The sequence below is a fragment of the Lycorma delicatula genome, chromosome 1 (assembly GCF_047948215.1).
Source record: "Lycorma delicatula isolate Av1 chromosome 1, ASM4794821v1, whole genome shotgun sequence".
Classification (NCBI taxonomy): Eukaryota; Metazoa; Arthropoda; class Insecta; order Hemiptera; family Fulgoridae; genus Lycorma; species Lycorma delicatula.
Genome location: NC_134455.1, coordinates 148,577,615 through 148,604,281, shown reverse-complemented (window position 1 = coordinate 148,604,281; position 26,667 = coordinate 148,577,615). Strand labels below are relative to the sequence as shown.

The window sequence follows — 26,667 nt, the reverse complement described above, 5'->3', positions numbered from 1 at the left end:
CTGACCCTAAGTATTAGGTTTGAAATCTCCTAGAATTCCGTAAAAAATACGGGTTTTAGGTTTTCCAGCACTGAAAACATACCAATAAACACACCATTATAACATTAGTTAAACATACGAAAAACCATTAATAAGATACCTACTTCTTTTCTGGTAACATGTTGAAAAATTTATTACCCCTTTGGTATTTTGAGTTCAAAAGTTGGTAAAAGCACTCTAAAATTTTAAAAAGCTGAAGATTCCATTGTTGGTGCTTTTTGTAACAGGTTGTAATTTTCAGCCAATTATTGAAATTTAAGTTTTATATGGTAAATTTTTGCAAATTGTTTTCTCCCTAATTACATTTAATTAGTGGAAAAAGTACTTATTGTGTTCATCGTCATATTTTATTTAAATTGTATTCGTCAGTTAAAATTGGCATTTTTCATTTTTTGTCTTTTGTAAATTTGTCTCGCTAAAATGACTTGTTAACGGGAAGAAAGGACTTTCCTTTTTTCGTTATCCTGTTTAGCCTTCGGTAATTGCCGTTCAGATAATACTTCAGAGGATGATATGTATGAGTGTAAATGAAGTGTAGTCTTGTACAGTCTCAGTTCGACCTTTCCTGAGATGTGTGGTTAATTAAAACCTAACCACCAAAGAACACAGTTATCCACGATCTAGTATTCAAATCCATGTAAAAATAACTGACTTTACTAGAACTTGAACGCTGAAACTTTCGACTTTTAAATCAGCTGATTTGGGAATACGCGTTCACCACTAGACCAACCCGGTTGGTTGGGAAGAAAGGACTGAACTAATTTTTACATACGGAGAACAAAATAAATGTGTTAGAAGAACTGCTCGAGCGTTAAATGAGTGGCAGCTAAATAAAAATGTTTCACACTCTTGCACTGTAAAACTTGTAAAAAAATTCTAAGAAATTGGGGTCTCTCATGAATAAGAAACGAACAGGGCAAACAGTTTTAGACTAATTAACAGTAGCTGAAATTTTGGAAAATGTTGTAGCAACTCCTCAGAGCACAATTCGTAAAATATCCCGTATAATCCCGAGGGTGGTTCCATCCCTTTCAAAATAATTTTATAAACGCCCCCCCCCCTCGAGAATCGTTTGCGTTGCTGCAAACAGAAATACAAATCCGGTAACTTTTCAAATGTTCACCCAACATAATGTTGTTTTTATTAAAAAAAACTTGATTTTCTATTTTATAACTTTTCTTTTAACCGACCTTAGAAAAGTTATACATCTTTGAAAATTCTTTATAGTCTCAACAGAAGTAAAAAAAAAGTTAATATAAATGATAACTATTGAAAACATTACAAAAGGTAATCCTGATTACCAATTCATCACATGATCACAATCATGCTTTTATTTTGAATAATGTTTATAGTTTAGAGATAACTGCCCTTTTTTAAAATGAAATATTTTTAATAAAAACTTTCATTTATATAAACTATATCAGTACCAATTATACATCTAAATATATACTTTTTCACTATGTTACAGGTAATTTTATGGTGTTGTTTAAATTAATTTGCCGCTGTTACACATATTCAGGCAATTTGTATTAATACATAAAAGAACTACAGCAACAACAACAACAACAACAATAATTTGAACATCTTTTTGTCATTAACTACATAATTTTATTTATTAAAGTTAACACCAATATTAAGAAAAAAAACTACCTTTCAGATTATTACACTGGTCCGTTTATTATCATTATTAATTATTAATTTTATTATTATTGTATCTAACTTAATCAATTATATTTAAAAGCAAAATACATAAAAGTATATAAACAGTTCAAGTAGTTTGTGATACAAATTTTAAATCTATAAATTATATTTAATAAATATTTTAAAAATATAAATAGTAGTGATTTATTGAACACAACAGAAACAGTGTACTATACAAGTTTATTAGCAAATTGTTAGTATTTGGTAAAAGTAATCCAAAATTTTCATGAATATATCTTTTGTTATTTTATAAATTTTAATTAAAAAGAAATTTTAGTTTTATTTTTTTCTTATCTGTAATTTGTATATAGTTTTCCAGTGACTGAAAATAATATCAATTTAAAAAGTTGCTGAAAATATTTATTCATTGTTTCTTTATGTTCTATTAAAAATTGCTTGAGTGTTGTTTTTACTATTACTAACTACTATTATTATTCAATATGTTATAATTTCAGTTGAATTGTGTATTCTAAACAGCAAGAACTTAACTTGTTAAATTACATTTTGATATTATTTTGTGTTATTCATTTTGTATTAATTGATATTTATCATGCATTAATACCAAAAATGTTTATGATGCAATGTTATCAAGCCACATTGTAATAAATGCACAAGAATGCAACAAAAAAGCAACAGATATTTATAACCATATTAAAAATAACACTGACAGATGCAACGACATTCTGACAAGCAGAAGCACACAAGACAAACTTGTTACTCTTGCAGCACCATCTTCATCACATATTCTTAACAACGAACCTGTTCTCCATCAGTATTCTGCATCATCTGATTACACATTTGATATAATACAACTAATGGGACTTGAAATGCCACCGGTACGTCGAAGGGGTTATTCCGGGGCTAATTATTCTGTGAGGAACGGACCACAGAGTTCAGGTTCACTTCCTAATTTGCACCAACATCTGCCTGTTCGAAGCAGTTCCAGCAATACCAGTTCACCTGCAATTCCACATAATCAACACAGGTATGCTGAATATATTATTTATTTAAATTATAATAATTTTCATAGATTATTTTTGTTAGTGATGAGATTGAATTGTGATTCAATCACAATTAAACAGAGTCTAAAACTGCTGGCAGTTTTGTAGAGGTCTGTTTTCAAAAGTTGAATGAATTTTACATGCGTTACATATGAATAGAACTTGCACAAACCTTGTATTAACATAAGTAACTACATTGCTGTAGTAATCCCCTGTGTCTACAAAAGCAAGATATTTGGATTAAGTTGAGATGGTTTCTATGAGCTTTTTAACCCTTGGGATGACCAGTTAACTAAGGAAAATTTGTTTGTCAGCAATTTTTTTCAAGAGTGAATTATCAGAAGGTATACTTGTCCTGTTTATCTAAAGTGATTTAAAATAAGTTTACCTTGGGTAATCAAAAACTAAGAAATTATAAAAATCAGTAAATGGCAATGTTATTTGTATTATTTTTTAAGTGAAATTTCAGATTGTCATTTCAATGGGGTTTAAAACTTTCTGATACTGCTAACTGGCTCAAAAAAGTCTCACACTGCTGATTCTAATAAATGACATGTTAAGATAATTTTCAAATAATTAATTTGGGTATTCAACTAATCAATATTAATTAGATTGTGGAAATAAAATATTAACTGAACAAAATTTTAATTTTAGGATTTAAAGAAAAATTAAGCATTTTTCTTGGTAGTAAATCTGTTAGTTTATTCAAGGAATTATTTATTTCTGGAATAGAATGTACTTAAAAGTGGATTGATGATTAAAATAATTTTTTATTAAACATTTATTGAAGTACATATAAGCAAAGTTTAAGGCAAAGAAGAATATTCCTGGTAACTAGCAAAAACATTTATATTGGTGTATTCTAAATCCACAACTCCCTTCTCATTTCCAGTTAATTAAGTTTTATATTAGATTCCCTTGAAGATTATAATATTTCACTTGTATTCCTTTATACCTTAAAATTATATTTGATATTTTCGATAAATTAAGGTTTAACACACAAAATTTAAGAAAAAGAATTATAAAAAGTTGCTGATTGGCAGTATTCAGCAGAAAAAGCAAATTATCCATTATAAGTATTTGCTACTGTAGCACTTTATTTTACCAAAATGTAATAAATCCTCCAGGATAAGGATAGAATCTCTGTGAACCAGTTTTCATTGAATTTCTATACAACATTATCAGTTTTTATTGACATATGACACATTTGTTCTCTGCTAATAAAAAAACAGTATGTTTTTACTTATTCAAATTTTGTGAACATTTTTAACCAATGTCAAAAAAAAATGGGTTTGTTCTTAATTCAACCCATATATATATATATATATATATATATATATATATATATAATATTATTACTACATAATACATTTTTACAGCTAACACATCTGTACTTTATCTATCCACAATCATTCATTGGGAAATTAAATTTTGTGAAGTCTGAATGAACTAGTCAGGGAGAAGGTGCAGCAATAGTTTAAAACCTTAATATGTTTCACAAAAGATAATAGTAATGGGAAATAAATATGTATAAAACTCACAAAAAATCATCTTGCAATGAAGAAAATAAATTACTGAAACAAGCTGGAATAACTATACTATAAGGTATATATTATTTATAACCACTGACTTTACTTATTAATGAAATACCATCTACAACAACATCCTCAGTCAGGAAGATAAACATTCGTTTTTCTAAGCACCTTGTCAAAGGCACGAAAGAAGCTGGCTGCTTCATCCAAAGAAAAAGATAATTCTTTCTAGATCTTAACATACGGCAATCTGAAATCAATATTGGGTTTAATACTGAGAAGACTTTCTTTGACTACCTTAATAGCAAATATAACGTCCTGAAACAACTGATCAATCAGGAAACTAAGATCCTCAGAAACTACACTTGCCCTTATAATCAGAAAATGCTTCACCAAAATCTCTATTTTGTTATGTCAAAAATAAAAAAATGACTCTTTGAACAGCTTCAATTAAATTAGAAGTGTAATTTCTATTTAATTTGATACGTGAGTACATTATTAAAGCATTAACCAAACCATTGTCTTGTACTTTAAAGAATCAGTCCATCTTGAAACAACTGACAGACTTACCATAAAAGCAGTTTCTTCATATTCAAGAAATACGTTCATTAAATGACAGTTTACAATCAGATGAAAGACCCAACTTTTATTTCTATATATTTAGGTATCATACATATTTATATCTTTTTTCTACACTGAACAATCTCATAGAAATATTAAACTTTTTATGTCTCTCTAGAATATGTTATGACAATGGTTTTTCTAGATTGATGGTCATTCTATTAAATATAGACTGTTGATTTACTTCATTAACATCATTCTGGAAACTCAGTTGATTGTCTTTACTATTCACCTTAGAACAAATTTTGACATCATCCTCAAACAAAAGAATTTTAGCAGAAATTAAAGTGGCTACGTCATTTATGTAAAGAATGAAAAGCAGAGGACAAAAATTAGAACTCCAAGAAACATTAGATAGAGCAGTATACATATTAGAAATCCTGTCAAAAAAAAATTATAGTTTTTTCAAGTAAATGATAAGGTACCTTGTCAAATAAAGGCCTTCTGAAAGTTGAAATAAACAAATTTTTTCTTACCTTTGACTTCAGGACCTTTGAACGATAATATCATTAAGATTAATAAGAGACTTTTATTAGTTTTGAAACCACAGAACAATAAAGGCCTTTAGTTCAAAATTAAATGCAGATTTTCTTTTTTAGCAACACGGGAAACCTACAGTATCCTTTTAACAACTGGTAGACATTTCATTCTTTAAACTTAAATAGTCATTGCAATATTGGAGCAGCAGTACAATCTCCTAGACCTTTGATTATAAACAGTGGAATACTAGACCAACAACAGCTGCAGTGTCTGAAACTTGATGGTCATTAATACCTCCTCCCTTGAAGCCACATCAATAGCATTTGTATTTTAATCTCAATCATAGAAGATAGTATATGCGGGATTATTCATATGAAACACAGAATGAAAATAAGATGCAATTTCCTCACATGACTCTTCTGCATCAGTAATTATCCTATTGTCCTCTTTTATTGGCCTTGCACCACAGTTTTCATTTAAAAAGGAGTTTACATATTTAAACAAGTTTTTGATCAGTAGTTGAGTTCAACCTCTGCATCTGTAGCTCCAGAAATTTTATCTTCCTTTAAAACTATTTTGACTTCTTTTAGAAACTGAAAATCTACAATGATGAATATTATGTCCAATTTTTTGTTTTTATTAAGCACTGTATCAGTCTCATGGATTTATGAGACTTTTATTATTCTATGAGATTTCTATGATTCCTCAGACTGTCCATTACGGCCATCCTCAGAGGACAGTCCCAATGGACTGAACGGGGAGTAGTGAGCTCAGGGTCCCTGAACAAGATACGTGTATACTGGAAGCTTTTATATCAAGTTCAATTTAGTAGTTCGGTAATGACAGACTGCAATGATGCTACATGAAGCATGAACTGCAAGAACCTGACTTTAACAATAAATATTATCCGCACCTATGAATAGAAAAGGAACCTGAGACCTCAGAGCCTCTGGCGCTGTAAATGTTAGGAGTGGTAGACAGTGCTGGCTCCATGTAGAGGGGAGCCGTGATTCTACTGAAGGATTGGAATTACATTAATTAGAAACCAACTTACCTGTTGAAGGGAGTTCTACTGTTGCCTGGAACCACTCAAGCAGTCCAACAGAGGACATGAATAAGATGGACGCAAGATATTATGAATTTGTCAACAGTATGTATACCGCATTACCAAGCTGGAATCAATTTAACAGGCTGCAGAGAACTACATCATGAATTTTTTAAACAATTTCTTTCTGTTCCAGTCTGTGCATAGAGCTTATCAGATCAGCACTGTGTATTTCCACTTCAAAAAATTAAAAAAACTAAAAAAAAAATAAAATAAAAATCTTTGTAAAGATTAAAACAACAAAATTTTACTTATCGTACTGAAAAGGAAAAACTAATTTTTCCACTACACCCTTAATACAATCTTTGAAACTCAATTTTTGAAGTCTACGCCAAATTTTAAATGAATTTAAGTTCATTACATATGGATCATGAAATTTATTTGAATTACATATCTTGTGAATTCAAAATTTATTTACATTTTGGTGCTGATTTTGACATCTAAAAATTAGATGTAGTGGAAAAAATCTTTTTCTTTTCTGTGTAATTTTTTCAAGATTTTTTTTTAATCTGAACAATTTTGATTAATTATTGAAATGTATTTAAATATTATGCAACTTTAAAAGCAAATTTAATGAGAAAATATTTTACCTGTGTCTGAGTTAATTTTCCTAGCTTCTTCAAAAACTGACACTGGAAGGAATGACTGTTTTAGTTCCATTGAATGTATTTCTGGTGTTTGAATCAAATTTTGAAAGATGTTTGTTGTTTGTAATTTTTTAAAGTGTGTGTAGTTTAAAAATTGTGTTTGTTCATCTTGTACAATCCACAAACACACTGTTCTTTGTGTCTTTGTTTGCCTTGTACACTATGAGTTGCTCAAGTACTTTCAAGTTTGTTTGATTTTTTATCATTAATTTTTGTATATGAGTTGGTTATTTAAAATGAACTGAATTGTGAAATTGGAATCATGAGTGGAGTGAAATAGTTTTGTGTATCTTTGGGTCACTGCGAGAAGTTTTATCCTGTTTGGCTTAAAAGTTATTATAGCATAAGCAGATATGTTTGTATGCTTTTTTTGTGGTATGTGTTTAGTTTAGTTAAATATTTTATTACGTGTTGTTCACCCTTGTAATATTTTTATGAAAGTGAAAGGGTTTGTAGTATGTATAAGAACTCACTGTTCCAAGCACAAGGTTCTGAAAAAATTTAACAAATGTGAAAGCTAGTTCAGATACAGGTAGATTATTATAATTTTTACCTTTTAATAAATATTACATTATACATTTTTTAAATGTTAAATTTTTAAAATATGTTAAACCATACATATCCAAATTCAATGGATTTTGATTACACTTTTTAATACTGAAGATGGATTTTATCAGTCTGTAATAATACTGCTTTGGAATTGCATTTGACAAATTTATTATAATTATGTATGTTGACACTTTCCATCAGCTATTGTTTCTGTCCTGCAGCCATTGAAACTTTATCGAATATCATAGAAGTATATTATTAATACATTATGTAATTAATGAGTAAATATTAATTAGCAGAATATGTTTTGAGATGGAAAGAAAATAGCTTATTTTTTATTACACGTGTTCTAAAAAATGTTTTTCAGAGTTTTCTAAGCTGCTTGTAGCACGATTGGTTAGAGGTCGAGCTAATCTTTTTTGGTTGATGAATATGAATAAACATATTGTTGCTAGTTGGTAATACAGTGTGTTCACAAAAAATCCCTTAAATTTTTAATAGTTGAAGAATTTTAATATTCATAGCACTTATTGGCCATTATGATTGTTTTTTTTTTTATTTTCCCAATGTTCAATTTTCTGTTTTTGGTGGTCTGCAAGAGGTTAGTGATACAAATATTTTAAATTTAAAGATATGTTACTGGCACATTTTTTTAAATTTGCTTGACAAAATTTGTGCAATCAAAGATCAATAAGTTGATGCATTAAAATATTGGTTTGCTGGTCAAAGTTGAAATATTATTTATCATAGTTTTAAGAAAGGTAGAAGGGAAAACAGGTAAGTCAAAGGCAAACTATCTGTGTCAAAGGCAAACTATCACCATTTGGAATGTTTTGACTGTTAGCTAATACTAAAAAAGTAAAAAACATTAACTAATGTGCTGATAATTACTAAGGAGGCTGAAACACACTGCTAAAAATAGTATGATTTTAAAAAAAGTAGCATATTTTTTATTTGCCTGGAAAAAATTAATTGAATAAAAAACTAATTAAATAGCTTTTCTTTCATTTAGGCCATCTGTGGACAATATATAACAATCCTTATTTAAGGTTTTACTCTTTTCACTCTTCTTTCTGATCTTACATCCTTCCAATACTTCTTAATTCTGACTCTCATTGCTTCCCTTCTCTTCTTTGAGTAGCCCACTCCTCCTCTTCTGTTATAATGGAAACCTTGTAACTTTTTGACTGTTTCTCTGTATCTACCTCTGTCCAGAGTTGTTTGGTCTATAGTGTCCATCTCTTAATATCCATAATTTTCTACATCCATAGGTTTTAAAAAAATTTAATATGTAATAAAATCATTATTAATTAAAATTTAAAAAAATAATCAAATGTGTGAATTAGTATTAATTGTACTGATGAGGGTTATTCATTGTTTTCATCTTGATTTTTTACTAAGAACATGGTATATAGTGCATTTTCTTAACTTAATAAAATAGATTGCTGGTCTGATAAAAACAATCTAGAAATTATTTTCATGCATCCTGTATATTCAGCAAAACAGATCCCTGCAGACCAGCTTGTCAGGCTTTGATAATATATAATTAACAAGCATGCAAGTGCAGTTTGCCAGTTGAAAGATGCTGCTTGAATTGGTTAACCCACAACAGTAATGATTGAAATAAACAGAGTTATTCTTGAAAACAGACAATAGATCTCCTAAAGTCAGTTGCACATAATAAATCTACATCAATCAATTAATAAGATTTCATTGTAAGTGGTACATTGGTAGGATCAATCATTATTCAGAACAAAGAAGATATACATGTATAAAATACAACTGCTTCAAAAGCTCAGTGAAGATGATCCAGTTAGAATCACTACAGTATTGCAAAACTTTACTTAACATAAGTGATCAGAGTTGGGTTAGTTGTATGTCATGTTTATGTTTTAGTGAGGCTACATTTCCCTTGGATTGCTCTCAAAATAACTAGATACTGCCCTAATACAAACCTTCACTGATTTCATGTAGATCACACTTTGTGTTCAAAAACTGTAGATATTTGGGCTGGAATTTACAGGGGTCTTATCACTGGATCTTTATCAGTAAGTCAATAATTCAGTCAGCATTTTTGTACCCAATAAAATGGGCCTAAATACTTGAACATGTGAATGGAAGATATTGTTCCAGCAATTACAATTAAGATCAAGCCAAAGCTAAAGAAAACAAATCAATTTTCTCACAAGATTAGGCACCATTGCATTGTTACCCCACTGTTAGAGAGTTTTGAATCCTCAGTTTGAAGGAAGATTGATAAGAAAATGTCTTGAATGGTTGGGTTGTTAACCAGATTTGTCTTTTTTTAGAATATTTCCTTTGGAGGAATTTGAAGAATGAAATTTATAAACATAATTCTCCATATCTCAAAGGATTAAGACAAGAAGATTATATTATATAGAGCTTCTGTCATTACTGAAAATTGTAGTATACCAACATAGTAAATGCATAATATAAAGAGAGGTTTTTAACATTTCTTAAATTATATTTTCAGGAAAATACAAGTCTATATATGAACACTATGAGATATAACACATACTTTTAAAACCTACAATATTTTATTTATTTTTTAAAGAATAATTAAAATTGTAAAATTACAGCAGCTAAATAAATTAAACATTTTATTTTCTGTCCATTATTAGCAGATGTAGTCATCAATGTGTTTGTCATTTTTTTAGTATCAACTGATTATGAAGACATCCCAAAGAATGCTAGAAAATATTGATAGTGACTAACTTACTAGATTTCCTTTTGCCTTTTTTTTTATGATGGCATTTATAATTATTCAAAATAACTGACCAACAATTTTTTTAATGTATCACTTTATCATACTCCAGTTCAGATAATTTTGTTTTAGTTTACCTTTTGTGGGATGTTATGATAATTTCATACAAATAACATAAAACATAAATTGTGGGTAATTTTATTTGTAACAATCTGTGATATTTATAAAGATCATAATTATGTCTTAAGCATGGAAGTATTACTGATTTCTGTAAAAAAAAATTATGTCTATAGTACTATGGTTTTTTTTTTTAGTTAAAAAGGAACCAATTGCTATTGGTTCCTTTTTAGAGTAGCAGTTTAATTTATTTATAAAGTTTATTTTTGAGTCTCATAATTTTGCTTTAAAATTTTCATATTTTGTACTTTTGAATGTATTTTGTGTATGAATTAATACAGGGCCAATGCAGAATTGTGTTTAGTAGGAGATGACTCCAGTGACAGTGGAGTATCTTCTAGATCTCCTACACCAAACAATAATTTTTTACCTTCTGCTGGAGCTGCTGGTGATCAAGGACCACCTGATGAACATTTTATTAAGAAGACAAACAAGGAAGTTAAGTAAGAATTTATTAATTAACTCTTCGGTTTGCTATCCTCTGGTGTGTGTGTGTGTGTATGTGTGTGCGTGCGCGCGCGCGCGTGCGTGTATGTGTGTGCGCGCGCGTGTGTGTGTGTGTGTGTGTGGATGAACTGTATTATAAAGTATACTAACAAAAGTTATAAAGTAGTAAATTTACTTTAGCAGTTACTCACAAAAAGTAGGATTTCTAGTGGCATCAAACCAGATATAACTAGAAACTTTTAACTGAGAAAACCTATGTTTGGAAGAGAATTAAATATTTAAAGGCTATTATTAACAGACAAGCAAATTCTCTCCATATGTTTATTCAGATGATTTGCATATTTTAACTTCACATTCAACAAAAAGGTTATCGTCCAGTTGTTAGCAGCAAAGATTTAAAGTTCTGATTAATAAAAACAATCATTAATTAATATTCATTCCGAAGGAGGAATGGGGTTTGTTCCACACATGACGTTACGTCAGAAAGTCAGTTCAAGTAGTGATGACTATTATGTCAAGATTATAAAAATTCTACACCATGTAAAAATTTTATGAAATGGATATCTGAAAAAATAGTTTCCAATCTTTCTCTACATTCAGTCGTAGTTCTTGAAAATGTGCCATATCACAACTCATCAGTTGAAATTTCTAAATCCAAGAATAATTATATGACTAACTGGTTAGAAAAGAACCATATTCCACTTACTTCATCACTGCTAAAAACCAGTTATATGAATGAATTACCTAAGCTGTATTAAACTAAAAAAGGCTGCATCACTTGATGAACTTTAAAGAAATACATGAACATTGAATGCTGCCTTACCATCCTGATTTGAATCAAGTCACAATGGTATGGTCTACTGTGAAAAGACAAGTAAATCACAAAAACCTTTTTGATAACAGGTGTTCAGAAATTAAGTACAATGCACTGAATAAAAGATTATTGAATACAATGAATAAAGATGATTAGAAAAAGTAAAAAACTTAAAACTGATTATTTAAAACCTGAATCATTAATAGATGAAGTGATGAAATTATTTTTACATGTGTAGATTATATTATAGTGAGAGTGATTGTTACAACCAAGATAGTAATGAACTTGCTGAGGAATTGGAGGCATAACATAAATTTAATGTTACATTTAATTTTAAAAAAGTAGTGTAAAATCAAATAGTAGTATAGTATAGTATAAAATCATCTTTTTTTAATTTATAGTTTTTAAATTAATTGTTTCTGATAGCTAAAATGAATAATTAAGGAAGGTTTTTAGGCATGGATTGGGGATAAGATACTGGTACTGTTATTATAATAGTAGGTAACTTTGTTATTTTTCTGTTAGTTGCACAGAGTTAACCTTTTTAGGTTGAGTATTAAGATGCTTTCAGCCTGTTTCATCAAAAGCTTGTGTATTTGTCTGGCTCACTATCTTTTTTTTTCGGGAGAAATCTAGTTGATGATTACACTGATATACAAAATAAAATTTTTTATGTTTCTCTAAGTGTGATAACCTTCCTCTGCATTGTTTTTTTTTTGCATAGATTACAGATCTGTAAGTAGAATCTTTCTATCACCCTCACTTTAATAGAAAGAGCATGTTAAAGATCTAAAAAAAGTTAGAATAACTAATGTAAAACTTCTAAGCAGCTTAACTTCTTAGTAGATGCTCTCCTTTTGCAGGTAACCTCAGAAACATCATGAATTAAAGTCCAACAGTAATCAGCTAGCATACTAATACTACATTTGCCTTTGTAACAGTTTTCCAAAACTGAAATATCTTGATGGAAATGTACTGTGTTCGTCACTTTCTGCCCCAAAATTTGGCGGGATGAAATCCAGATATGAATCCAGGAACTGGACTTTTTGTAACATACTACATCCCATATCTCTGTATGAATTAATCAGTTTATCAAGAATATCCTGATAATTTCGTGATTTATAAGACACCTAGAAACGTTTTGCAAGTGTCTTTAAATGCTATCCATGCAGCAAGTTTTACATTGGTCAATACAGAGTTAAACATTTCATCTTTGACCGCCAACAAAAAATCCCTTTAATTTTTGCTTTACTCACTTGCCTTGTGAATAAGAATCTTTGACTGTACTTCATAGCTTTAACAAACATTTTTATTAATCCCAGTTTGATATGAAGGGCTGATAAAAATATTTTTTTTTTAGTTAGATGAATAATGATTTTTCACCGGAGTTAAGTTCTCTCATTTTTTCGCTGTTTTACTACATAATGCTGATCCCTAACTCAGCTGTTCCATTCACATGTAAAACAATATTTTAGTGTAGCCTAACTGCATGTCTAATCAAAAAGCTATGACTTTTAAATCACACATGTTCCAATTATATTTTTTATTATTTAATTTTTCAATAACAGTTTTCATAATCACTTTTCTTTCAAATTAATTGCATAGTAGATTGGTACAAAAGGATATTTATCTCTCATGAAGCAGTACTGCTTTTAAGCTATTCTTAAAAGCTTAGTGAAACGATACCACTCTTCATGTTTATGAACTCTCCCTAATACTAACATAAACTTATCAATATTTGTTAGTAAACTAAGTAATTTTCTTCATCAAAATACTGATAAAATTCTTCCTGTCAGCTTCAACAGCTCAAGATTTTTGTATTTATTTTAAGTAAATTCCATTCTTGCAATCTTGAGCCTAAAAATTCAGCTTGATTTCTTTTTTTAAATTTTAATCTCTACTGTCATTTAGCTCACCTTGCAATATAGATGTAGCTCAGTGTATTGTAAGTCAATATCTGAATCATGTTCACTTCTTCCGTAATGTCTGCTTCCCCATCACTGTTTTCACAAAACAGGAATCTTGAAAAATGGAATGGATTACTGTGAAGTACAGGTCTGAGTGCAGATAGCAATGAAGGATTGCATACAGTGTGATAAGACTTATTAGAAATTCCAGATACATTAGTTAAACAGAAATAATAATTGGTTATTGATCTTTTGGTTTACACCACACCTTTGGGACACCAAATTGCAAGGCCTTTTGTATGCCTTTTAGCCATTCTCTTAAGTTGACTCCACAGTTACTACATATTGTATGAAGCGCCCACACCTTATCCTGATCACTGATTTTAGAGTCAAAATACAGTTTATAAACATTTTTTAATTAATGATGTAGTGTTCTTCTTATGTAATTTTATAGTGAACTCATCACATATGTAACAAAAACATTCTGAATCATTTACTCACTTATGAGGCATTATGAGACTTCATTGTTCACTCACTTAATACAGTTATCACACTGACTGAAGATGATACTGTTACAAAGCCAACCTTCAATGAAGAGGTATGATGAGAAATCACATAATAAAGAGATACATATAAATGCAATTTCGATGAAAATTATAAAAATGCAGATTTGGGATATCGAAAGTGTACAGTTATTTTTATTATGATAAATAATTTAGATGACTGTATCCTAACAGAAGTATGTGATTATTTTCAAAACTAATTGTAGCTACCTTACTGCTTCATTTTTTTAAATCCTTCCTCTTTTCTTCACATCAAGTGCTTTTGCAGAGATCTCTGCTGTGTCAGAATATGTGAAATTATATATATATATTAGTTTAAAAACATATCTTGAAAAATTTTAATTTATATATATCGGTATGTCTACCATCTCAATCACTGATGAAAAAATTTGTATCAGTCAATGAATTTTTTTTTAGATTTCCTTATTAGTGATTGAGATGGTAAATGTACTTCGCCAATTTTAATTTTTCAAGGAATATTTTTAATTAAATACATATAGTTCATATGCTTTAATAAAGCAGAGATCTCTGTGAAATCACCTGACATGAAGAAAAGAGATAGAAATAACAATATTAAGTAATAAGGTAACAATTAGTTTTTGTAACAACTATTTTTATTGTATTGGAATTATCTTTTATTCCTCTGTATCAATTATTTGTGTTAGTATGAAATATTGTTATTTATATAAGTAGTGTATGAACCTGCTATTAGTAAAAACATTATTCATATGCTTTCTTTAAGCTATCTCCTGTTGAGCAAAACAATCAGTATTGCCAGTGACATGATATGTTTGTAGTTTACACTACAAAAAAATACAGAAATTTGTTTACACAGTATATTTTATATCAGCTGTGTGTAAAGTATCAGTATATTATTAGCTTGCCAGATATACACAATGAAAAATGAGTAGGTAATGCTAACTTGGAGTTAAAATATTTACACTTAATACATTTTATTTTCACTTCCTGCTTTTAAATTGAAATTATATTTTTTTATTCTATTTCTTCAGTAAAAATTATGGATGCTCAATCACCATTGGACAGTTTTACAGCCAGCTGCCTCTTCATGCACCAATGTACTAAAGTATTAGTATTAAGAGATTTTTTCTGTAAGAAGGCATTTCTCATAAACTGAAGAAAATGATGTAATATATTAACAAAACATCATTTTCATTTGTTTATTGATTATTTAATCAATTACAATTATACCCGATTACAGTCACTTTGTGATAAAGGAATTTAATCATTTAAGAATAATGCCAATTCTAACCAGCATTCAAACTCGCACTCAGTTGGAAATGAATGCAGAGATGCTACCATTCCACTATTGAAGTTGCTTGTGTGGTAAGAATATGTTACTTGTTACAAGAACAACAATCTAGAAAAAATTTACAAAACCAGGTAAAATGTTCAATTCCTTTAAGTAAAAATAGTTTTTAGATTTATAAACCTGCAGTGTTAAACTTTATAATAATTACCTTTGAGTGGCTTAAAAGAACCATGGTAAAAAAACCACTTAAGATGTTATGTGATATAACATCTAAGGAATAAAATGATCTTATATAATATAGCATCTATCTAAGATGATGAACAAGAAAATTAAATTCATAAATCATTTATAAACTTAGAATGTATTAATTTTAATCAATAGTAAAAAATGATGATAAAATATTACTGCATAAAGTAGAGATATATATTGAATTTTTTGTTGCAGGCAAGTTAATGGCGGCAGTACAAATAACAGCAGTAGCAACACTAGGATTTCTAACCCGCATCAACACCAGTCATACTATCCATATCAGAATAATCACCACAGCTACCAACATAACCATCAGCTACAGCAGAGAAACCAACATCATAATAATTACCCAAATAACAGCAGTCATAATAAAAGTAACAACAGTAATAATGATAGCACTAATAACAATAATAATAGTCCAACTAATGGAAGTAATGGAGGAGCTACTAATCCTAAACGTAGATTTCATCACTCCAATCGTCACTGCTTACCAATGCAATCAGCCGGCAGAGGACGTAGAGTGTCAGGACTGGTAGTACATGTTCCACCTCCACCACCACCACCACCGCCACCACCACCACCACCACAACCCCTACCATTACCTCCACCACAGCCACCTATTTTAAATAGGTGAGTCATTAATATATAGGTCAATAGGTGTACTGTACTTAGTTTCTGCTCAAAGAGTTTTATGTGAATCTTAAGAGTAGTATGAATACTTTATTCATATTATATTATTAAATAAAAAGTTTTTTCTCTGTTAAGTATTTATATTACATACTAGAGTTAAAAGCATTCAATTCTTGTAAAGGCTTGTGAAAAACAAGCCTATAGATCTTGATGGTATTTATAGATCATAATCTCTTAAAATTAGTTAATTTTTCAGATTTAATAAATGTGGGATTAAATTGAGAGTATTGAAAATGTTTTTAGCCTCTAGTTGAAATGTTTTTATATTACTTTGAAAATTAATACAAACAATAAAATGAAAAAGTCATGGAAGAAATAAGTACTGGTATCAGCGTGTTGATAACATTACATTATTATTCAAGAAGGTACAAGGCAGCATCAGAAACTCTTAATTATCAATGAACTACTGCTAGCTTCACAACAGAATCTGAAGTCAAACACTCAACTTTCTTGTCCTCACTATATCTAAAAAGAAGGCAAGAATTTATAGAATTAATTCAAAACTAATTACATCTACAACATATCTAATCTGAAATGGATTCAACATACCATATATTTCACCTTGTTGTTTACACCAACCCATTAATTAGAGTACTATTGAACAATAAAATACTAAGCACATATTCACGATTGTGCACCTACAATTAATTGACAACATGTTACATAAAACAAACAAAAAGAAAAAACAAAATCTTAAAAAACCAATGTAGCAAAAAAAAAATATTCCCAACATTAATATAAGATCACAATATTTTCTGGAAAGAAGGTTACAGTGCTACTTTCAAAATCATAAACAAAATATAGAGTGTCACACAATAAACTAAGAAAGCAAAGGACTCACTGCAATGACTACACTAAATATTATATCAAACAAACTGGATTCACAGTCAACCACAGTACAAAGAAGATGCAACATTATACAGAACATTATAATCAATGAGATTGATTCTAGCTGATTCTGAGGTAATCTGCTAAGGCAAATCGTCTCAGAAACCTGGAGATATATTCAAACTGTATTCAGCTTTTTCTCGTAACATGTTAAAGTCAAGACTGAAAAATGGTAAACGTAATTAACAGACTAAATTTAAATAAGATTTATTAGCATATTTAATAAACAAATACTACTCAAATAAATTATTCTATCTAACCACATAGTAAACAGGATATCTAATCTCTAATAATGCTAATAATATAACAGCATCATTTAAATGCTGCTAAGGCATAAGTTGCATTTATTTATGAAAAGATCAACTGGAAGAATTTATCCAGTTATTAAAAAAAGGTGTCATAATTAACTTATTTTTGAAAAGTATAAATCATAATTTGTCATGCTGGTATTTGGATAAATTAAGCCAATAAATGAATTGTGTACTGAAAGAGATTTTATGGGCTGGCTCTCATAAATGGGACCATTGAGAATCTTTTTTTTTAAACTTGATTTATTTTTTATTTTTTGTTATCTACAGAGGTAAAGTTATTGTTTAGAGAAAATCTATGAAACTACTGAATTGATTAATTTTATTCAAATTACCTACTTCTTCTTTTGATTTATTTTTCTTTTTTTAAAAAGTTTTTTGTATCCTGCTTTAGATTTGATATCCAATCCACTGACACCATAGAATGTAGAATGTATCTGACCAAGACTCATATATAAAAACTAAGTTTTATGTGTTACATTTATTTCATGTTATAATGTTTGTATACTAATTATTTTGATAAAGGGATTTTTTTGTTCTTATGCAATGCTAATTTACCACATAAAGCCCTACTATTATCATGACAGCTCTGTTATACTTTAAGTATAAAGTTTCACAATGTTTTTTTTTTTATTAAAAAACAACCACAGACAAGTGATTAAAAGTTAATCACAATATTGAAAAAAAACTTTTTAAATCAAATTCAAAAGTCAGTTAGTTAGTTTGCCACACCTGTTATTGTTAATGTATAAATAACAGTAATATTTATACATTATTTGTTTTGCAATACACTATTTAAGATATAGTACTTGATACTATTAATAAAATCATGATACAGAGTATAAGAAAAAGAATATTGGGTTTTAAAGTTAAGTATTTCTTAACTTTAACTTAAGTAATGAATTACAAATAAAATTAAAAAGTGATTCTTACAGATTTCAATACAGGTGTTCAATGTGAGCACCTTTTGTCATGCAGCACATAACTGATAGGAGAGTCTGTCCCATACTTTAACCAGCTGTCTGGAGAAATCGAAGTGACAGCTGCTTCAATCCTGTTTTTTAAGTGGAGTAGATGAGTAGATAACAGAGGAATATATACAAGATCCTTTATAAAATGCAAAGGAAAACACACATGGCATCAGATTGGGTGACCTTGGAGCCACCGCAAACAAGCTCTTATATTAATTGGGTCTGTGCCAACTAATCCAGCAGTTTGAGAAAACATCATTCAACCTATCTTGTACACTGTTAACACCACTGAGGAGGCACACCATCTTGTCACCAAATAAAATACTTTAGTTCATCCTGCAGTTGAGGAAAAAATTACGTACGCAACATATCCAAATAAGAAATTCCTGTTATGCTTGATCTGTGAAAAAATACAGCCCATAAACTTGCCTTCAGAATATTGCACAGAAAACATTTAATTTTGAGAAGTCCTTTTCACATTGCAAGAGTTCATGGAGATTTTCTGATAATAAGTAAAACTTTCCACTAATAATCAGTATGCATCAAAACCTGTAACAACTGTACAACTATAAACAGTACGGATGCATATGTAACCATTTCCTTAAAACATCTCTCACTGTTATCATCAGCATCGCTACGCTAATTTTTTCCATCCTATCCCTGCATCGGACTTTCAGCTAAGCATCGCTCGATAGAACGGGTGTCCTTTAACTCAAATGATCCTTCCCCTCTACCGGCTGTAAGTCCAGCATGGCAGGTCGGGTCGCTGGTTGGATATTTTATTTTTCCTTGCCCACTCTAATAGCAGTACACCATTTCTGGCTTCCCCCCACTGGTTTCAGGTCTTTTCAAGTCTTTCCCATCACTTTCCATCAATCACTGGGGTCATCACAGCTTAGGGGATTCAGAGTTTCCCTACTTCCTCATCACTGCCCATCCAAGCAAGCCTGAATGAACGGAGACTCCATACGGGGCTGCCTTTCACCCCCTCTCTCCATATCTTTGTACTGGATCGCCCCAGTTACATATTTAGAAACTGCCTCAAATTTCTTCGCTCCAGAAACCATGTATGGATTTAAATTCTCCACACTAATATGGCCCGTTATGCTTTCACATCTCCTCCTATCATCCATCCATCCATCTCGGGCATGAAAATATTTCTTGTTCTGAAGTATCAAGATGTCCACAATAAGAGCAGCTTTCATCGTAGGCTCTTCTTCTCGCATGAAGGTAGGTCTTAAAGACACCATGTCCGATCAGGAACTTGGTGAACAAGTAATTAAGTTGACCAAATCCCTCCCGGCTTCAATTTATTTTATCAAATGATACGTCCAGCATCATTTCGTTGAATTATTCCACCTATTCTGCCAATCTGTCAACATGCTTCTTTAAGCCGCCTCCCTGCTTTCACCCCTGCTGACTCTCATCCTCATGCTGCAGCAGCTAACTGCTGCAGCAGAGGGATCCCCCACTATAACAAAAACTGCTTCTGTTGAAACAGACAAATAGGCCACCGAAACCCTGAGAACCATCCATCTCTGGACTCCCTCAAGGGCGTGCCTATTTCTTTCAACAGCCATGGCTCTCCCCCAGACCAGTACTGCATATAACAGAATTGAATTTGATAGACGTATGTATAGCCTCCTCTTTGAAAATCAGGGGCCCGATGCGTTCGCTAGAAGTTTACTGAGGTTCTTCACCATCAGTTCTGCCTTCATGCACGTTTCCTTCACATGTACCGAAAAGTATCTTTGTTGATCTAACCAAATTCCTAGATATTTGATTCTGGCCTCAGATTGCATAATATGACGTCGACTTGTATTGGTATCTCCCTGATTATCTGTCTACCCGTCATAGGAATAAGCCTAGTTTTGTCATGTGATAACATCAGCCTCTTATCATTCATCAGTTTTTAATCATATCAATAGCCATATTTGCTCTTGCAGCCACTGACACCACGAGGGCGATGTCGTTGGTGAAGGCAATAGGAGCAATTCCAGCAGGTTAGTCTAACCTTAACACTCCATCATAGACCAGACACCAAAGATGGGGTCCCAGAATGGAGCTCTAGGGCACCTCACAGGTGACTCTGAATCTAGTCTATGTCCCATCCACTCAATGTATTAATTCCTATCCTCCAAGTACTTTTGCACCGTTCTCCGTAAGTAATTTGCAACCCTTCTCTCTCTCTCTTTCTCTCTCTCTCTCTCTCTCTCTCTCTGAGTGCTCGAAAAATTGCCTCCCACCGGAGAGAATTAAACGCATTCTTGACGTCTAGTAAAATAACTACTGCCACCTCCCTGGTACACCAAATGCCTGTTACAGCTTCGTCTATTATCCTCATCACCTGGCCTGCTGCCTCAGTGGTGTATCTACCTTTACAGAAGCTGTATTGGTGTTCACTCAAACCACCCTTGTTTTCTATGTCTATTCTGAGCCTAGTCTCCAGAATCTGTTCAAGAAGCTTGCATATATTATTTATTCTCACCTCCTTCCAGGATGCCGGTATATATCCATCAAGCAGCATCCCATTCATGATCCTAAGCACCGCTTTTGGTACCTTTTCAACTAATATTCGTATAATTTCAGATGGTATACCATCTGGTCCTGGGCTTTTCCTGATTTTCATCTTTCTACCTGCCTTGATCAACTCAGACATTGTAAACAACACCATATCATCCACCACTATCTCCCTCACCTGATACTCCATCAGCATTGGGAGCCTTCTTCCAAGTCTACCAGTAACCAGACTGAATCCTCTTCGCCATGGATCGTAATCAAAATTCTCACATAGATTCTTCCAACACTTCTTTTTGGCGCTTTTAATTATCACTTTATATACAGTTCTGGTCCTAAAATAATTGAGCTGAGCAGTATCCCTATCAGGGGCATTTCTCCTTGTCGAGCGTTATTATGCCCTTGTTGTTTTCCACACCTGCTTCCTAAGGGTTTCTATTTCCTTGGTCCACCAATATGCATGTTTATTTTTCCTTTTAGGGAACAATATACCAGATATTTCACACTCATCTTGAACTATTGACACCAACTCTGTTGGAGATATGATCCCGATCAGCAATTAATAGATTCTTCTCCCGATGTTGAGTAATTTCATCAGTAAGTTCATCCAGGAAGTTAATAAACCTAGCAATATCCATATTGGGGGAGTGATAGCATGAAAAAACTATCATGCTATTCAAATCTGCCGACATGAACCGTGTCTCGCTCCATTTTTAACCAGCAGAACACCAGGGACGAAAAGCCTGTCGCTGTCACTGAGGAGCAGTCTACCAGCTACACAGGCCTCGAAATCACGACACATTCGGCTCTGAAATTTGATGATATCGATACCCACATTTGTCACCACCAGCATCATTATGCTAGTTTGTGGCTGCCATTCCTAACAGAAATTTTAGGACTACACAGGAAAGTCTCCTTGACCCATTCAACATTTTCTTCAAATACCCTTAGTTTTTTCATGTGATATTTTAATGGCATATATTTTGTAACCGTGTTACAATGTTACAAGTTACAGCAATTTGTAGACTGATAAAGGAAAAAGGTTTTTTCCATTTACTGTTAGGGAATAATGAATACTACTTAATACCAGTTTATCAAAGATACAGAAGAGGTGAATTGGAAGGTAGATTTGGTAAATCAGGTGACCTACTTTTTGAACTGTTAACAAGAGAAAATATTTATACAGGCTACACAACCTCTAACTCTTAGGTCTGGCAGTTGATCTCACCAATAAATATTATAATTTTTTTATGTAAAATTTTCATATTGGTAAAAATATTTTCTTGCAGGCATATGCAAATAGTGTCCACATCATAAAATTCAATTGTTGGACCACAAGGATGTTTGACACTCATTGATGATGAGCAAAATCAAATCATTTTTGGTCAGACCAATTTAATTATTCTGGCTGAGAGGCAGACTATCTTGTTTCAGACCCCTCAAGAGTATCTTCTTCAGAATCCTTCAGCTTCCTTTGCAGTTTAGGTGACATTTCTGACTCAAAATCCATATTATTCCTGTGATGACTTCTCTGTCTACAGTACAACCTGTTTTGTACCCTGCTCTCAAATAAGACTTGATCATTATTTTTCCGACCTAGGTCTTTGGCTTTGTTTTCAGTCTGATCAACAGTGCCTGAGATTTTTATTTTTATTATTTCTTTATCTGGTTTCAACTGGTTCTGACCCTTTCAAATTTTATTATTAATGATTGATTCAATCAGTGTAGTGAGAGATCATACTCAGTTGTTTCAAGGCTTCGAAGTTCTAGTGTTCACAATCTTGCAAGCTTTCCACAGCTTTCACTTCTTGCATTGCATCTTCTTTCTTGTACAATGGACAATTGCAGATTTGAGACAAATATTGGTTACCATAGTTGATGCACTTAAGTGGATCTCAACACAGTTCTTTTGAGTATAATGGATCCCCGCATACACATTTTTGCAGTTGCTTACAATTAGTGGTGGTATATCAAAAGCATTGACAACTAAAACAATGGAAAGGTTGAGACACCAACATCTAAACAGTATATGTTGGCCCATATTTTCTTGGGGATAACTGACCTGTTAAATGTTAGAAAATGAGATGCTGAAGGTGGTACTCCACCTTTTCTTTTGGTACTCAGCCTTCTGCATGCAACTCCTTGTGATTCTTGTTCATCAACTATTTCTTTCTTGGTGCAGTTAAGTAAATTTCTGCTTACTACACCTTTAAGTGTCATGAAGTGACATGAGTGTTTAAGGTGTCATGAAGAGCTACTTCAACATCTTTGATTTCAATTATCATCCAATTTCAACAACAACCTGGTAGATTGGATATCATATATGGTTTTGATGAACAAGTCACCATATGTCTTCCTGATTCCTTAAAGAGGGCCACCAGCCACATTTGGTTATGACAATCCAGCCAGATTCTCTTGCAATGACAAATGGACTTATTTTATAAAAACTCCCTCTTTCACTATGCAAATCAGATATTTGGGTGAAAGTCCTAATTTAGGCTTAGGCCTTCTTACTGATACAATTTTTGAATGGGATATTTCATTGCTCTTTGTTCTCATTTTATCACGAACTGCAAGTTCTTCAGAACAAGGATATTTATGGTTATCCCCTGAACCCATTAGAAATATATTTAGCCGTAGCCATGAATGTGTACTTTAACTATCATCTCTGCAGTTCCCCATCCTCTTTGCAGCCACAAGTCACTGCCTCACTAAAACACAAGGGCTACCACAGCAATTTTAGCAAGAAGGAAATAGCGAGAGTCAGATCCAAGAAAGATAGCACACATTGCAATTGATCCTTCAGCTGTGGTATAAAACATTACATAGCCTCCCTCCCTGAGACATTGCAGTTACAAATCCTACCAATCAGGTTACACCAATACTTGGTCAGGATCCCAGGTTGCCAGTTCCCACATAATTGCAAGTAACCATCCCCGGGGGAAGCTTGCTATTACTATTTTACATTTTAAAATGTAATATGGTTGAAGATTTCAAAGTGAACCTCACTTCTGGTTAGAAATAATCACACCTCCCTCAGGGAGGAAATAATATTGCCCTCCCTCATCAACCTACAATATGTGTTGTAGATGACTTTAGCTTACAGTCCTCTGTAATTTGACACCATGGGTTATTTGCAGTAGTAGGATTATCCTGTGTGTACTGAATTGTGTATTATATTTAGTAATGTATTTTCATTTATGCTTATGTATTATTTTTCATTTACTATTGCATAATAATAATAAAACAAAAATATATATATATATAAATTTATATTTACACTTTTTTATTGCTTCAGGTTACATAATTTTGTTGAAATGTTTCAGCAGTCCTCTGAGCTCAACTCTACTATTTAATGGAACTCCTCCTGATAGATTTTTATCCAAATCCCATCTGGTACAAGTCACGAAAACACCACCACAGTTGATTAATGGTTCTCGTTGGGATGAGGTAAAATGCAGATTTAATTTTTTCCTTATCTATTAGACAAGGGATTGCCAAACTATCCAATCAATTGAGCTAATTAATATTTAAAAATATGTGTGAGCTATTTATGCTATATTAAAATTTGTATTTATGATACAGTGTATATATTTACTTTGTATATACATACAGTGTCCCAATTAAATAACATATCTTCATCTGCTCTTCGTTTAGTATTGAAATGAGAAGGCATGGCTAGATATGCTATAATGTACTGTATTCAAGTGCAAGTCAAAACATTTACTTTGCAGTTCATGACTTATAGATACAATAGTACTTACTGGTGCTTTGCAATATATTGTCAAGAATAAAAAAATGAGCATAAAGTAGTAATCAGATTTTATTTTAAATTAGAAAAGAGTGCTATACAAATGTTTAATACTTTAAAAAAAGGTTTTTTGATGAATTTTGTCTCAAACGTGAGTGTTTTGAGAGGTTTTCTCGGTTTCAGGATGGTAATAAGTCATTAGAAGATGACGTGGTCAATCATTCTCCATTCAAACACCAGAAGTTGTTGAAAAGGCTAGAAAAATTGTCCATGAAACCATCAGTTTCAATGAGGTTGCTTGCTGTAAAAAAATCAGTCTTAATAAGCTTGAATCATTTTAAAAGAAAATATGGGTAAGAATAAAATTTGTTCTCATTTTGTACAAAAGTCACTGAGTTTCAAGCAATGAGAAAAGAGGGTTGATTTTTGCTTAGATTTGATGGTTATTGGCAGTGATTCAACATTTTTTAATAGAATGTTGTTAAAAGTTGGTTGTTTCTATATAATTTTGAGATGAGATTGCAGTTCAAAATGATGTTCAACATTCTTTCCATCAGAAAGTGCTCTTGAAAAATCACAGATGTAAACCTATTGATCACCTTTCATGGTACCAAAGGAATTATTCATCAGGAGTTCATTTCTTAAGGAAATATGATCAAAAAATATATAGAAATATGGCTGCATGACTTAAGTATCAATGCACTTGTCCATTCTGTCATAAATATCAGGATTGTTTGCCACAAAAAGGGTTATAGCCCAAAATCTCATCTGTTGTCCAGATCTTGCTTCCACAGATTACTTTTTTCCCTAAAATCGAACCATGAAAGAAACATTACATAGAATGATAGAAGAGAATCAGGCTTCTGTGACTGACCAAATGAAAACAGTAACAGAAGACGCCTTGCAAAAGTGTTTGAAAAACTTTTATTAAAAGCTAAATTGTGTATACTGCTTCGTAAATGTATAATCTTACTTTGCTGTTAATTATTATTTTTTTCTGTTGTAGTGCGAGTCTTGTTATTTAATTGGCACACTGTGGGCACAAAACATTAATGTATTTTATAAAATGTTAACATATATTTTTTTGAAAAAATCTTATGAAATTTATAACACCTACTGTTATTCAATTATCAGTAATTAATAAGAGCTTATCTCTGGTTAATTTTGACTTTTTGTTTTAAAATAATTTTAATAAAGGTCATGTCAGTGAAGAGGAAAAATTAAAAAACCTTACTAATTCATTTAATGTTTGAGTGAGAGTGCTGAACTTGATGATTATGGTCAGTCATTAAATGATATTTAGTAAACATGTAATAGTGGTCAAGTGCACATAGTCTTGTTCTCTGTTTTAAATCATTTTATGAAAATAGTGACTGCAACAACTATATGAAGATTATTTCACAATCCCTTCAATGATCCATATCAAGGGTGGGCTCAATCTGTTCATGTAATTAACTTATGAGTTAAAACATTTGAGGAAACTGGATACAGATTAAATTAAAAAAGATTAAAAAAAATAGAAAAAAGTGTTAGAAGTCCAGAAAACATTGATAGAGTTTGAACTGCCATAACATCCAGTTCAAAACATTCTGTGATTAAACATGCATTACATTGAATATCAGTGAACCATCAATCCATTCAATCTTAAAAAAGAATTAAGTTTCACCCATGTAAAATTCAAATTGTTCATGAATTGAAGATCTAGATTTTGTTGC

General features: G+C 31.4%; 1 protein-coding gene across 1 annotated transcript in view; it reads left to right on the top strand.

Annotated features, from left to right (window-relative positions):
* Window positions 1–2,321: 2,321 nt before the first annotated feature.
* The window catches only part of LOC142317685 (uncharacterized), a 105,872-nt gene continuing 81,526 nt past the window's right edge, over window positions 2,322–26,667 (top strand). The window contains exons 1-4 of the mRNA XM_075354236.1: window positions 2,322–2,725; window positions 10,859–11,020; window positions 16,023–16,457; window positions 24,531–24,651. Of these exons, the coding sequence (XP_075210351.1) occupies window positions 2,322–2,725; window positions 10,859–11,020; window positions 16,023–16,457; window positions 24,531–24,651 (1,122 nt within the window). The remainder of the gene's footprint in view (window positions 2,726–10,858; window positions 11,021–16,022; window positions 16,458–24,530; window positions 24,652–26,667) is intronic.